A 12,598-nucleotide genomic window follows, 5' to 3' on the forward strand; every position below is an offset into this window, starting at 1 on the left:
GGGCAGACTGGATGGACCATGCAGGTCTTTTTCTGCCGTCATCTACTATGTTACTATGTAATATTGTGTATTTGGAATGTTCTAAATATTTGGTAAAAAGACTGCAGAGTATAGAACACAGCAGCGAGATTGATTTTTTTTTTCTATTTCTAGGTATAAGATCTCTCCCTACTTTCAAAAATTGCACTGGGTTCCTATTGAGACTAGAGTTCAATTTAAGCCGCAGGTTTTCCTATTCAAAATTTTATATGGCTCTGCCTCATGATATCCAACTACTCTGATTAACTTAGCAAGAGGCAGGATGGGTCATTTTTTTTCTCATAATCAGCATTTTATTCATTTTCCTTCTGTAGCGCAAGTTAAGAGGTCCTTTTACCAAGCAGCATTAAAAAGGACCCCTGCGGTGGCGTCAGCGCACGGGTTTGCCACCTGCCAAGGCCTCCTTTTACCGCCACCGGTAAAAGGACTTTTTTTTTAATGGAAATGGCAGTGCCAGGGGCCACAGGAGCCTAGGCCCCTGCAAATTTCATCTGGGTCCTTGGTTTGGCTGGCGGGGGTCCCCAACCCCCGCCAGCAGAAGCCTTCTTCAGCGCGGTCTCCGGCACAGCCGCATTCGCTGCCTGCCCCCCCTGCTCTTCTTTCTTCTTGCTCCTCTTGACGCTCAGCGGTCTCCTTCGCGTTCACTGTACCGGAGACTGCGCTGAAGGCTTCGGCTTGGGGGAGTTGGGGACCCCTGCCAGCAATGAGGGGGAGAGGCGGTGGGGGGGGGGGGGCAGCGGGACAGCATTCAAAATGTGCCCCCAACCTCAGGCTCTAGCCCCCTCCCACCGTGAGGTCTGGCTACGCCCCTGGGCAGTGCGTTAAGTGTAACACTTGCCGCGTGGCCATTTCCAGGGGGAGCCCTTACCGCTTCCTGACAGGAGGCGGTAAGGGCTCCTGCGCTAACCGAGCAGCATTTATCGCTGGATAAGCCCTCGGCGCTAAAAATATTCAAAATTATTTTTTGAAGCTGGAAACGCCACACGGCAGGAGTTGACACTATCGCCAGGCTCTCGCAGCAGCCTGGAGGTAGGGCATTAATTGCTCTACAACATTAATTGTAACAGTATGCTGAACCACTTACCGTATTTTTCGGACTATAAGACGCACCGGACCATAAGATGCACCTAGGTTTTAGAGGAGGGAAATAGGAAAAAAAAAATTTTCCTTTTTCCCTCCTCTAAAACCTAGGTGCTCCGGTGCGTCTTGTCCGAGTTCGGGATCGCCCTCCCCCCGGCCCTGTCACCATTTCTCCCTACTCACGTCACGCGATCTTCCCTGGTGGTCTAGTGACGTCGGGGCAGGAAAGAGCCCCCTCTTTCCTGCCCAGCGCGCTGCTCTCCGTCCTCCTGTATGCTGCCTGACGGTCTCGGCGAGATTCAAAATGGCCGCCGAGAAGTGAAGTCTTTCCTGCCCCGACGTCGCTAGACCACCAGGGAAGATCGCGTGACGTGAGTAGGGAGAAGTGGTGACAGGGCCGGGGGGAGGGTGATCCCGAACTCGGGGGGAGGGAGGGAGGGAGGGAAATCGCTACCTTCGGACTATAAGACACACCCCCCATTTTCCTCCCAAATTTTGGGGGAAAAAAGTGCGTCTTATAGTCCGAAAAATACGGTACTTTGTTAATGATGATGCCATGGCAACATAGTGTAAGCCACATTGAGCCTGCAAATAGGTGGGAAAATGTGGGATACAAATGCAGCTAAAGAAATAAAGTGCACACTCACTCTCTTTTTCTGTTATACCCGTCCCTGATACAAAATAGGAAAATGAGCAAACAGATCAGTATATTATCCAAAACATTTTATTGAAGATACCGTATTTAAGACCCTGATACAAAATAGGGCATATCTCTGGCTCTGACCACGTCATTCTTTCCCTACCTTGATATCAGCAGACAAAATCGCCCTAAAATTTCTCTGGCTGTGTGCATGCACAATGCTATCTCTTTAGTTCTTCCCCCCCCCCCACCCCCCACCCCCCAAACGGCTGCAGCACTCAATCCAAGTACTCCACTGCTTTTCTTTCCCCCACAGGTCTCACAAATGCTGAATTCAACGTCCACGTGTAAGATATTTCAGTGTGTGAGTGTCTTACCACGACGACAAACAAGGAAGTTACTTTCACTCTTTATAATTGAATTATGTAATCAGTGTACATAGCACGGTATAATCCATGATTGTGCCTGTGTCCACCCCCCTAAAGAGCTTCCAGACTGGCTGAGCACAGACGGATTAAGTGCGTCATTTAAGATCTCACAATCAGTTGTACAGGGAGATTAAGTACTTTGTTCAAGGTACAGCCCTCATGGACATGGGATGTAAACTGCCTCCCACGAGTTCTTTGTCAGAAGCTGCTCGATAGAGGCTTGTCTGGGTCCACTACAAGGTCCTGGAACCTCACACACAGAGACTTAAGAATAAGACCCAGAACTGTGAGGCAGCAGTTTGCCAGGCGTGTACAAGTCCCACTCACGTTTCAAGCAGCAAAGCCCAGCAAAATCCCATTTCGATTCTGATTTTGAAAGTCATTTTGGATTTGTTACAGCTTGAAAACAGATCTCAAATAAGAAATGTATGGAAACCAATACTCCAACCGCTTTCGCGCTGCCGGCTGAAAGCCATCAGCAGACATAAAATTTTAGTAAATCATGAGACTTGACCCACTGCCCAGCGACTGAGGCTCTTGCTTCGTTTGCCAGTCTGCCGCCAAGGATGAACTGCTTCCTCCAAGTCTTTCCTACTGTGCGGTCCCCGTCTGCTTCAGCTTATAATGCTCCTCGGGCAGGTTCCTCAGACGCTCCGCTGCCTAGTGGACCACAAGAAGTTTAAGAGTTTATCCAATTTTTCTTCCCATTCCTTCCTCTTTTGATCTTACTCCTCATGCCCCTCTTTTGTGCTCTGCTTAAAAACTCTGGAAAATAGACACTCACACTCATTAACCCTCTTAACTGCAAGCTGGAATGCAGTGTGGTGAGAAGCAGGGGCGTAGCCAGACTTCGGCAGGAGGGGAGTCCAGAGCCCGAGGTGAGGGGGCACATTTTAGCCCCCTTCCCGGTGCCGCTGACCCCCCGCCACTGCCACCATCACCACCTTTGACCCCCCCCTGCCGACGACCCTGCCAAGAGTCTCGACCCCCCCCCCCCCCGCCGTCACCTACCTTTGCTGGTGGGGTCAGCCGAGGTCCTCTTCTTCCGGCGCAAGGCTTCGTACAGGACATCAGACTCACAGAGACAGAACGAAGCCTTGCGCCGGAAGAAGAGGACCTCGGCTGACCCCACCAGCAAAGGTAGGTGACGGCGGGGGAGGTTTGGCAGGGGGGGGGGGGGTCGAGACTCTCGGCAGGGGACTAAAATATGCCCCTTCACCTCGGGCTCTGGACCCCCCTCCTGCCGAAGTCTGCCTATGCCCCTGATGGTACAGGTGCTTTAGTACTAACAGTGACGCTCATTCAGATGAGAACTGTGTCTAAAAGAAGGCACCTGAACCAAACAGAAGTCAGCAATTAGCATCCCTTGGTGATCATTTTGGCCACACACCATATCATAAAATTCCGCTTCTATGATTGCAACAACTAGTTAACTTGACAAGGCCAACATGTATTCCCAGAAACCAACAAAACCGCATGCCCTCCAATTCACAGCCGACTCTCCCCACCTGTTCTGGGGTCAGGTCCCGCTGAGCCTGCGCCAACATCTCATAGCCCACGAAGAACTTACGAACTGTGGCAGAACGGAGAAGGGGTGGGTAGTAGTGAGCATGGAGTTGCCAGTGGCTGCAGTCTTCTCCCAGGTGAGAGCCTGTAGGAGCACCTGTCAGAGGAAAAGAATCACGAGAGTGTCAAGGCAACAACGCAGAAGCAACAGTTGACGCACATCGGTGCGAATCAAATAGATTTTCAAGTAGCATACAGATGTTTAGCGCTGTGCCAAACCATGTGCTGCTGCAAGTTTCATTTTTAGAAAAAGTGCACGTATGAAATGACAGCTGGCATAGTTTAAAACAAAAACGTTGTTTCTAGATTAGGCACCTTAAAGTGTCATTTTACAAAGGCGCGCTGAAAAATGGCTTGCAGTAGTGTAGGCGTGGGTTTTAGGTGTGCGCTGATCCATTTTTTAGCATGCCTGTAAAAAAGACCTTTTTTTTTTTTTGCCAAAAATGGACACACGGCTAAATCAAAATTGCCGTACGTCCATTTTGGTCCGAGACTTTACCGGCAGCCATTGACCTAGCAGTAAAAGAATCCAGGTGGTAATGACCAATGTGCGTCATATGTCACTTGGCGCGTGTCCGTTACGCGTGCCTGAAAATAAAAAAATATTTTTCAGACGCGCGTATCGGACGCACGCCAAAAATGAAATTACCACAGGAGCCACGCGGTAGTCGGGTGGTAACTCCATTTTGGCACGCATACGCGGCTTAGTAAAAGGGCCCCTAAGAGAGCAAAAATCCTGCAGAACCAGAGCAAAACACACTTGCAATAAAGTATGAGCTACATAATTCACCAATACAAGAGTGAAAATCTACACAGCAAAGACTTCACCCCAGTGGCGTAGCTACGTGGGGCCACGGGGCCTGGGCCCCCCGTAGATTTGGCCCTGGACCCCCCTTCCGACGACCCTCTCGACCCCCTCTCCCGCCGCCAACCCGCCGTCACCGACCTTTGCTGGCGGGGGACCGCAGGACGTCAGAAACAAAACGAAGCCTTGCCGGAAGAAGAGGACCTCGGCTGGCGGGGGTTGGGGTCCCCCGCCAGCAAAGGTAGGCGACGGTGGCGGGGGGGGGGGGGCAAAGGTGGTGGTGGCGGCGGGGGGCTAAAATGTGCCCCCTTACCTCGGGCTCTGGACCCCCTCTCCCGCCAAAGTCTGGCTACGCCCCTGCTTCACCCAGCACCAGAGCAGACCAAACACCATATACTGTATAGCTTTACTCTTTCATGGGAGCTCACACAGTGCAATAAAAGCATCTTCCCCATCTTCAGTAACGCAACCACGCACCCATGAGGGCACTGGAAACCCAGAAGACAGACCTCACGCAGAAGAGAAGTAGAAACCTACTCACAGCCTGCCAAGGTACAGTGCTAGAAATCCAAGGAGTTTCTGCTTGAAGCGATTACTTTAAATCCAGCTCATATTGTTTGGGAAAGGTAACCGAAGTATTATTTAGCTGGTGTGCTTTCATCGCGACCCCTGTCAATGTCCAGTTGTACACTTTTGTCACACGAGAATAACCGATTTTTCCTAGAATTCATTCAAACTCCATCCACACCGTGTCCGAAAAGCAACGACTTAAACCAAAACGCTTGAAGCAGAAATCTCAGCAGTGACCAGGTCAAACTATATTTCTCCTAGAATGCCTCACATAGGCAACAGACCATAGGAGCCAACTTTTCAAAATTATTGGGGGTGCTAAGCCCAATGGAAATTACACCTCCCTGGACACATACAAGGAATTTTCTCAATATTGGGGGTGCTCAAGAACCCACAGCACCCACAGAGTCGGCTCCAATGCAACAGACCATGGGCCAACTGCACTTGTGGGAGGTGGGGGGGGGTTACTTCTTCCACAAATAACCTTGATGCTCAAGTGTAGAAAGTAACTAGAACATTAGCTAGCGTAGGGGATATGAGCGTGAAAATGCCACCAGGGAGGCTGCATGATACAATCAGACAGTGAGGTCTCACAGCATCATTTTTATAATACAGAAAAACACTAGAAACAGCCTGTCCAGGCCTCTGCAATTTCTATTCCTTGTAAAGCCTTTAGGTGTGAGGAAAAGGAACGTTTTGGTTTCAGTTCAGGAAAGATGTAAAATTAGGAGGAGTCATGATGATACCCTTCTCTCCCACCCACCGACCTTCTTACCATGCCACCCCATGGAATAAGGAAAGGAAATCTCAAACAGGTTATCATATTTGGTGAGCAGCCTTTTCATTATAGATGCCAGGCCTGAAAGGAGAGAAAGTGACAAAATCAGTATTAAGACCTGAAGTTATTTCTGAGTTGTTCCTCGCTCATCTTATTCAAAGATCTCTCCCCATCATAATAAGTCCCTGCCCAAAAAGAGCTTACAATCTGATTACCTGAGGCAACAGGAGACATAATTGTAATCAGTAGGAGAAGCAGGATACGAATTCTGCTTTCTTTAGTTCCAAGCCCGCTGTCCCAATTCTCTACACTTCCATGTAGAAATGTGGACAGCGTTTTCCTACTATACTTAGTACTCCTGAAAGTTGCCAGGGAAGACCTCAATTTAACCAGAGAATAGGTGTCCTAATATCCCTCCTTGCTTGCTACATTAGTCTGTGTCAGCCCTGCTTCAGTCTCCAATTTCAGGCAGTCTTTAACTTCTACTGTCAAACTAATTGTGGTTTTAGTGGACAATTGCCTACTGGGAAGTGAACCGAGAACAACTTATTTTACATACAAAACAGCTTTCAGACTTAAGGATCAACAAAAGCTTGAAATGGAGTACAGCCAAAAGAAGCTTTATTAGATTTTTTTTTTAAACTATTTTTTTAACACACAGATATTAAAGGGAAGGGCATGGGACTTAATAAACCACCTTTCTGTGGTTACAATCAAAGCAGTTTACATAGTATATATAGGTACTTATTTGTACCTGGGGCAATGGAAGGTTAAGTGACTTACCCAGAGTCATAAGGAGCTGCAGTGGGAATCGAACCCAGTTCCCCAGGATCAAAGTCCACTGCACTAACCACTAGGCTACTTAGCAACATTCCATGTAGAATCTCAAATAGGGAAATGGGGACTTGATATGCTGCCTTTCTGTGGTTTTTTGCAACTACATTCAAGGTGGTTTACATAGATTCAGGTATTTATTTTGTACCAGGGGCAATGGAGGGTTAAGTGACTTGCCCAGAGTCACAAGGAGCTGCAGTGGGAATCGAACTCAGTTCCCCAGCATCAAAGTCCACTGCACTAACCACTAGGCTACTCCTCCACTCATTCCACCAATAAGAGCCAACCTCATCAATGATGTCACAATGGCTTGATTGCCCGATACTTGGCTCCCTTCTGATATTGTGATGTCATAAGGGAAAGGGGGAAAGGGAAATGGGACTTGATATACTGCCTTTCTGAGGTTTTTGCAACTACATTCAAGGTGGTTTACATAGATTCAGGTATTTATTTCGTACCAGGGGCAATGGAGGGTTAAGTGACTTGCTCAGAGTCACAAGGAGCTGCAGAGGGAATGGAACCCAGTTCCCCAGGATCAAAGTCCGCTGCATTAACCATTAGGCTACTCTTCCCCTTAATTTATAACCAAGGGCTACCTACTGTCTCTCTCCTGATCACTGAGGTCCTGAAGACGCAGCACATGCCGTCGGGGTATCAGGAGAGTCTGATAAGGCCAAACTGCCCAGTACGGTACCACCACCAGCCAGTCTTCATTTTCAACCACCAAACGCTCCTGTCAGCAACAGATCAGAGCAACATTATATGGATATAAAAATTTCAGAGCTGTATAAATCCTGTTCCTTAATGTCTTCCACTCATTCCTCGAACAGTGTATCCCCCATAGACTGGCAGTTATTGGGGGGGGGGGGGGGGGGGGAAGAATATGTAAAAGGATCAGAGAAAGGAGGAAAAGTACCCATCCAGGTGCCTATATTTATCATCCCTAAACTAGACCATATTTACTAAATTGATAATACAGCTGGATAACAGAAAACAGAAGAACATTATTATTATTATTAACATTTGTATAGCGCTACCAGACACACGCAGCACTGAACACCTGACACAGAGAGACAGTCCCTGCTCGATACAGCTTACAGCACAAACAATATAGACATGATGGCTGGGACAGATAAGAAGGGGACAGAAATCCTGGAAGAGTTAGAAGGCAGATGCAACTAAACTTAACAAGCCATTAACGAGCAAGTAGCTAAACGCGCTGTGATTGGCTCAGAGACTTCCTGGTCTCTCAGCTGAGTGAAGCACTGCCCAAAAAAAAATTTTTAAAAAAAAAGAGATTTTTATTATTGCAAGGGGGGGAATGACGGCCAAAATGGGCGGCCTCAACTGCAATGTCCTGTGGATCGAGCCGCATCGGAGGGGGTGAGCTGCGCGGCGTCTTCGGGGGGGAACGACGGCCAAAATGGACGGGTTTTTTTCGGGCGGAACAGGGAGGCATATTTGGCATACGCAGAGCAGCCAGCATAACGCTTGGCTGCTCTGCGCATGCTTGATCGGCCCGATTGGCCGACTGTTTAATGATGGAATAGAGAATGCAAGTGAGCTACAATGAGCAGTCATTTGCATTCCCTTTCCTTACCGATTCGCTAAGGGAAGGGCTCTAACGATTGTTTGGTGCATCTGGCCCTAAGTGGGATCTGGGCAGCAAGCCAAAAGGAATAACCCAGTAGTAGCAGCAGTCTCCTAAGGGTGTAAAAAAAGCTCTTCAAAAACACATTTACCAAGGTTTCTAGGTTTTAAAACCCGTTTACAGTATATGCTCCTTGTTACTAGTCAGTTCTTTAGTTATTTAGTAGGATTCATGTCTGTTCTGTACATTGCCTCGAGATGCTCAAAAATCATTTCACCCATTTTCCCTGTTCATGGAAAGCGGATTATGATGCTCAGCCTGTGCTCTCCCTGCTTTTCAGGTACCATGAGCAAGGCTGATCTAGATTTTCAGAAAGCTTTTGACAGTTCCTCATGAGACACCCCTGAGAAACAAACGAAAAAAAAAAAGGAATGGTATAGGAAGCAATGTCCTTCTGTGGATTAGGAATTAGTTACTGAACACTACACAGAGGGTAGGGTTCATTTCCTCAAAGGAAGAGGGTGAATAGTGGAGCGCCACAGAGTTCTGTACTGGGACCAGTGCTATGTAACACTTATGATCTGGAAATCGGAACGATGGGCGAAGGTGATTAAATTTGTAGATGATACAAAACTATTCAAAGTTGTCAAAGCACAAAGCAGACTGCAAATATTCCAGGAAGACCATAGGAAGCTGGAAGACTGGGCATCCAAATGGCAGATGAAATTTAATGCGGACAAATGCAAAGCAATACAAATCATAGTTACCTGATGCTACAGTCCACCTTAGCTGTTGTAGACAATATTTATTTATTTGCAGTGATCAGCAGCGAGACTTAGTACAACAACGATCCAGAGAATAACGTCAATACTTTTTTTATGTTTAAATCTGTTTATTGACGTAAAACATATATACATAATGTCCAGCAAATAACCTTCCTAATACAACAGACAACTTGCAATCCGTCCACATACATCAAATCATTTTCTTCTTTTATCCCCGAACACCCCCTCCCCCCGCCCTCCCTTCCACGTCAATACTTTTTTTATACACCAGTATGAAGCCTCTATTCCTTGTTCGTTATTAAGTGTGGCGCAAAGCTTGAGAAGTTAGTGTGAGGTGCAACTGTGACCTATAAATATAGGGTCACGCTCAAGGATCTGTGGATAAAGTTTTTAAATGTCCTTTCCTGTACATCCTATCCATTTTTCTATCCCTGTATTCACTGTTAGCCGAGCAATAGTGAAGACCACTGCGCTAAGGTGCCACATTTACATCCGCTATCAACAAATGGCGTAAAAGTTATTATGTGAATGCTGACTTACACTGGTATTCTGTAACAGAATCTGGGCACCCAGATGCCTTCAGAGAACTGGCACCTAACTTTTAGCACACTTTCTAGAATTGCCCCTTAATCACTTACAGTGGAAGTTCTTTTAAAGTACAACAGTGCCACCACCCACTGGATTCATATAGCACTCTAGAAATAAGGATTAATAAATCAACTTATACATCCAGCTTTTCATACATAAGCACACAGTGGAGGAGTGGCCTAGTGGTTAGGGTGGTGGACTTTGGTCCTAAGGAACTGAGTTCAATTCCCACTTCAGGCACAGGCAGCTCCTTGTGACTCTGGGCAAGTCACTTAACCCTCCATTGCCCCATGTAAGCCGCATTGAGCCTGCCATGAGTGGAAAAGCGTGGGGTACAAATGTAACAAAAATAAAATAGATACTATTGGAGATTCTACATGGAATGTTGCTACTATTGGAGATTCTACATGGAATGTTGCTATTCCACTAGCAACATTCCATGTAAAAGCCTGTGCGGCCACATTGGTGATCTGCAAGGTCCAACTTCTACATGGAATGTTGCTAATGGAATAGCAACATTCCATGTAGAATCTCCAATAGTAGCAACAGTGGAGGAGTGGCCTAGTGGTTAGGGTGGTGGACTTTGGTCCTGAGGAACTGAGTTCAATTCCCACTTCAGGCACAGGCAGCTCCTTGTGACTCTGGGCAAGTCACTTAACCCTCCATTGCCCCATGTAAGCCGCATTGAGCCTGCCATGAGTGGGAAAGCGCGGGGTACAAATGTAAGAAAAAAAACAAACAAATAAAATAATGTACACATTAGTAAGTTAGCACCAGTCTGAGCAAGGAATTAAAGTGGTGTGCCATTAGCAGATTTGGTAGAGGTGTTTTTAGTTTGCTCTTCAGATTGTTTCTTCATTCGCACATGTGACTACACAAATCTTACCATGCCTAAGAAAACAATGTTTTCACTCCAGTTTAATGTATACACGAAAGCCTTATCAACAGCTCACCATTTTTATTGTGAGCAAGTGACCAACTTGAAAGTTCCTTAAACTCAGGTGCTCAACAGTGGCAGGAAGTTACTCGCCACTTAACTACAAATTACTGGAGTAAGCAAGTGAGGCTCAAACTGGTCTAAGACTGCCCCCTAAATCCCTCTAAATCAACATGCATGGAAATATCCGCTTATATTCTGTCTCGCTGCACCCTACGCCTGGAATAAACTTCCTGAGCCCCTACGTCTTGCCCCATCCTTGGCCACCTTTAAATCTAGACTGAAAGCCCACCTCTTTGACATTGCTTTTGACCCGTAACCACTTGTAACCACTCGCATCCACCTACCCTCCTCTCCTCATTCCTGTACACATTAATTGATTTGCTTACGTTATTTTTTGTCTATTAGCTTGTAAGCTCTTTGAGCAGGGACTGTCTTTCTTCTATGTTTGTGCAGCGCTGCGTATGCCTTGTAGCGCTATAGAAATGCTAAATAGTAGTAGTAGTAGTATTCACTGCTTATCTCACCCTAATAAATTGAGTTTAGCACAGGCAGCCAAAAGAGGTTCAGCCTACTCCAAGGCTTCAACATATCACCTGAAGTCCTTCTTACCAACATATTTAAGGACCATTTTTTTTAGACTCTTTTCACCTTTCCTTATTATCTATTTTCTCTGTTTCTTTGATTCTATCTAATTTAATATAACTGTATCACCTCTGATATGGCAATAGCCTATCAGTGCATTGTAAGCCACTTTGAGCCTGCAAAAAACTGTGGGGAAAACGTGGGGTATAAATGTACAAAAATAATAAATAAATAAAATTTGATATTTTACCAGGGATACCAAAATGCAAGCATTTCGACATGAACTACAACAAAAATTCATGCGCTTCCTTCAAAAGTACGCAAAATATCTTGCGAGTCTCCTGAAAACATACTGGCTGTACCCTACTGTATTAAACTAGGGGTTGGGGGGGAAACATAGCTTTACAAGAAAAACAAGCTAAGCTTGATACAAAGATGCCAAATAAAAACTAAAGATCACCATAAACCAAAAAACTCCCAGTTTTGTAGAAAAAAAAAAAGACCACAAAAAAAGGGGAAGGGAGAGGGGGAGAGAGAGAATAAACCATCACTTGAAACATTATACAAGAAATATTTTTTTTTAAAAATGCAACAGTCAAGGATATTAAAGCCTCTAATCCCACCATTACCACAACCCTGCAGGGTCACCACCAGTAACATAGTAACATAGTAGATGACGGCAGAAAAAGACCTACACAGTCCATCCAGTCTGCCCAAGATAAACTCATATGTGTATACCTTACCTTGATTTGTACCTGTCTTTTTCAGGGCACAGACCGTATAAGTCTGTCCAGCAGTATCTCTGCCTCCCAACCACCAGCCCCACCTCCCAACTACCGGCTCTGGCACAGACCGTATAAGTCTGCCCAGCACTATCCCTGCCTCCCAACCACCAGTCCCGCCTCCCACCACCGGCTCTGGCACAGACCGTATAAGTCTGCCCAGCACTATCTCTGCCTCCCAACCACCAGCCCCACCTCCAAACTACCGGCTCTGGCACAGACCGTATAAGTCTGCCCAGCACTATCCCTGCCTCCCAACCACCAGTCCCGCCTCCCACCACCGGCTCTGGCACAGACCGTATAAGTCTGCCCAGCACTATCCCCGCCTCCCAACCACCAGTCCCGCCTCCCATCACCGGCTCTGGCACAGACCGTATAAGTCTGCCCAGCAGTATTCCCCGCCTCCCATCACTGGCTCTGGCACAGACCGTACAAGTCTGCCCAGCAGTATTCCCCGCCTCCCAACCACCAGTCCCATCTCCCATCACCGGCTCTGGCACAGACCGTATAAGTCTGCCCTCCACTATCCTCGCCTCCCAACCACCAACCCCTCTTCCCCCACCTGCTCCGCAACCCAATTTTAGCTAAGG

General features: G+C 46.8%; 1 protein-coding gene across 2 annotated transcripts in view; it reads right to left on the reverse strand.

Moving 5' to 3' along the window:
• Nucleotides 1-2,036: 2,036 nt before the first annotated feature.
• The window catches only part of GALT (galactose-1-phosphate uridylyltransferase), a 59,005-nt gene continuing 48,443 nt past the window's right edge, over nt 2,037-12,598 (reverse strand). For both annotated transcript variants that reach the window (XM_030191882.1, XM_030191883.1), the window contains 4 exons: nt 7,341-7,473; nt 5,904-5,987; nt 3,696-3,850; nt 2,037-2,847 (listed from right to left, as the gene is read on the reverse strand). In XM_030191882.1, the coding sequence (XP_030047742.1) occupies nt 2,779-2,847; nt 3,696-3,850; nt 5,904-5,987; nt 7,341-7,473 (441 nt within the window). In that variant the 3' untranslated portion in view covers nt 2,037-2,778. The remainder of the gene's footprint in view (nt 2,848-3,695; nt 3,851-5,903; nt 5,988-7,340; nt 7,474-12,598) is intronic.

The sequence above is a fragment of the Microcaecilia unicolor genome, chromosome 2 (assembly GCF_901765095.1).
Source record: "Microcaecilia unicolor chromosome 2, aMicUni1.1, whole genome shotgun sequence".
NCBI lineage: Eukaryota > Metazoa > Chordata > Amphibia > Gymnophiona > Siphonopidae > Microcaecilia > Microcaecilia unicolor.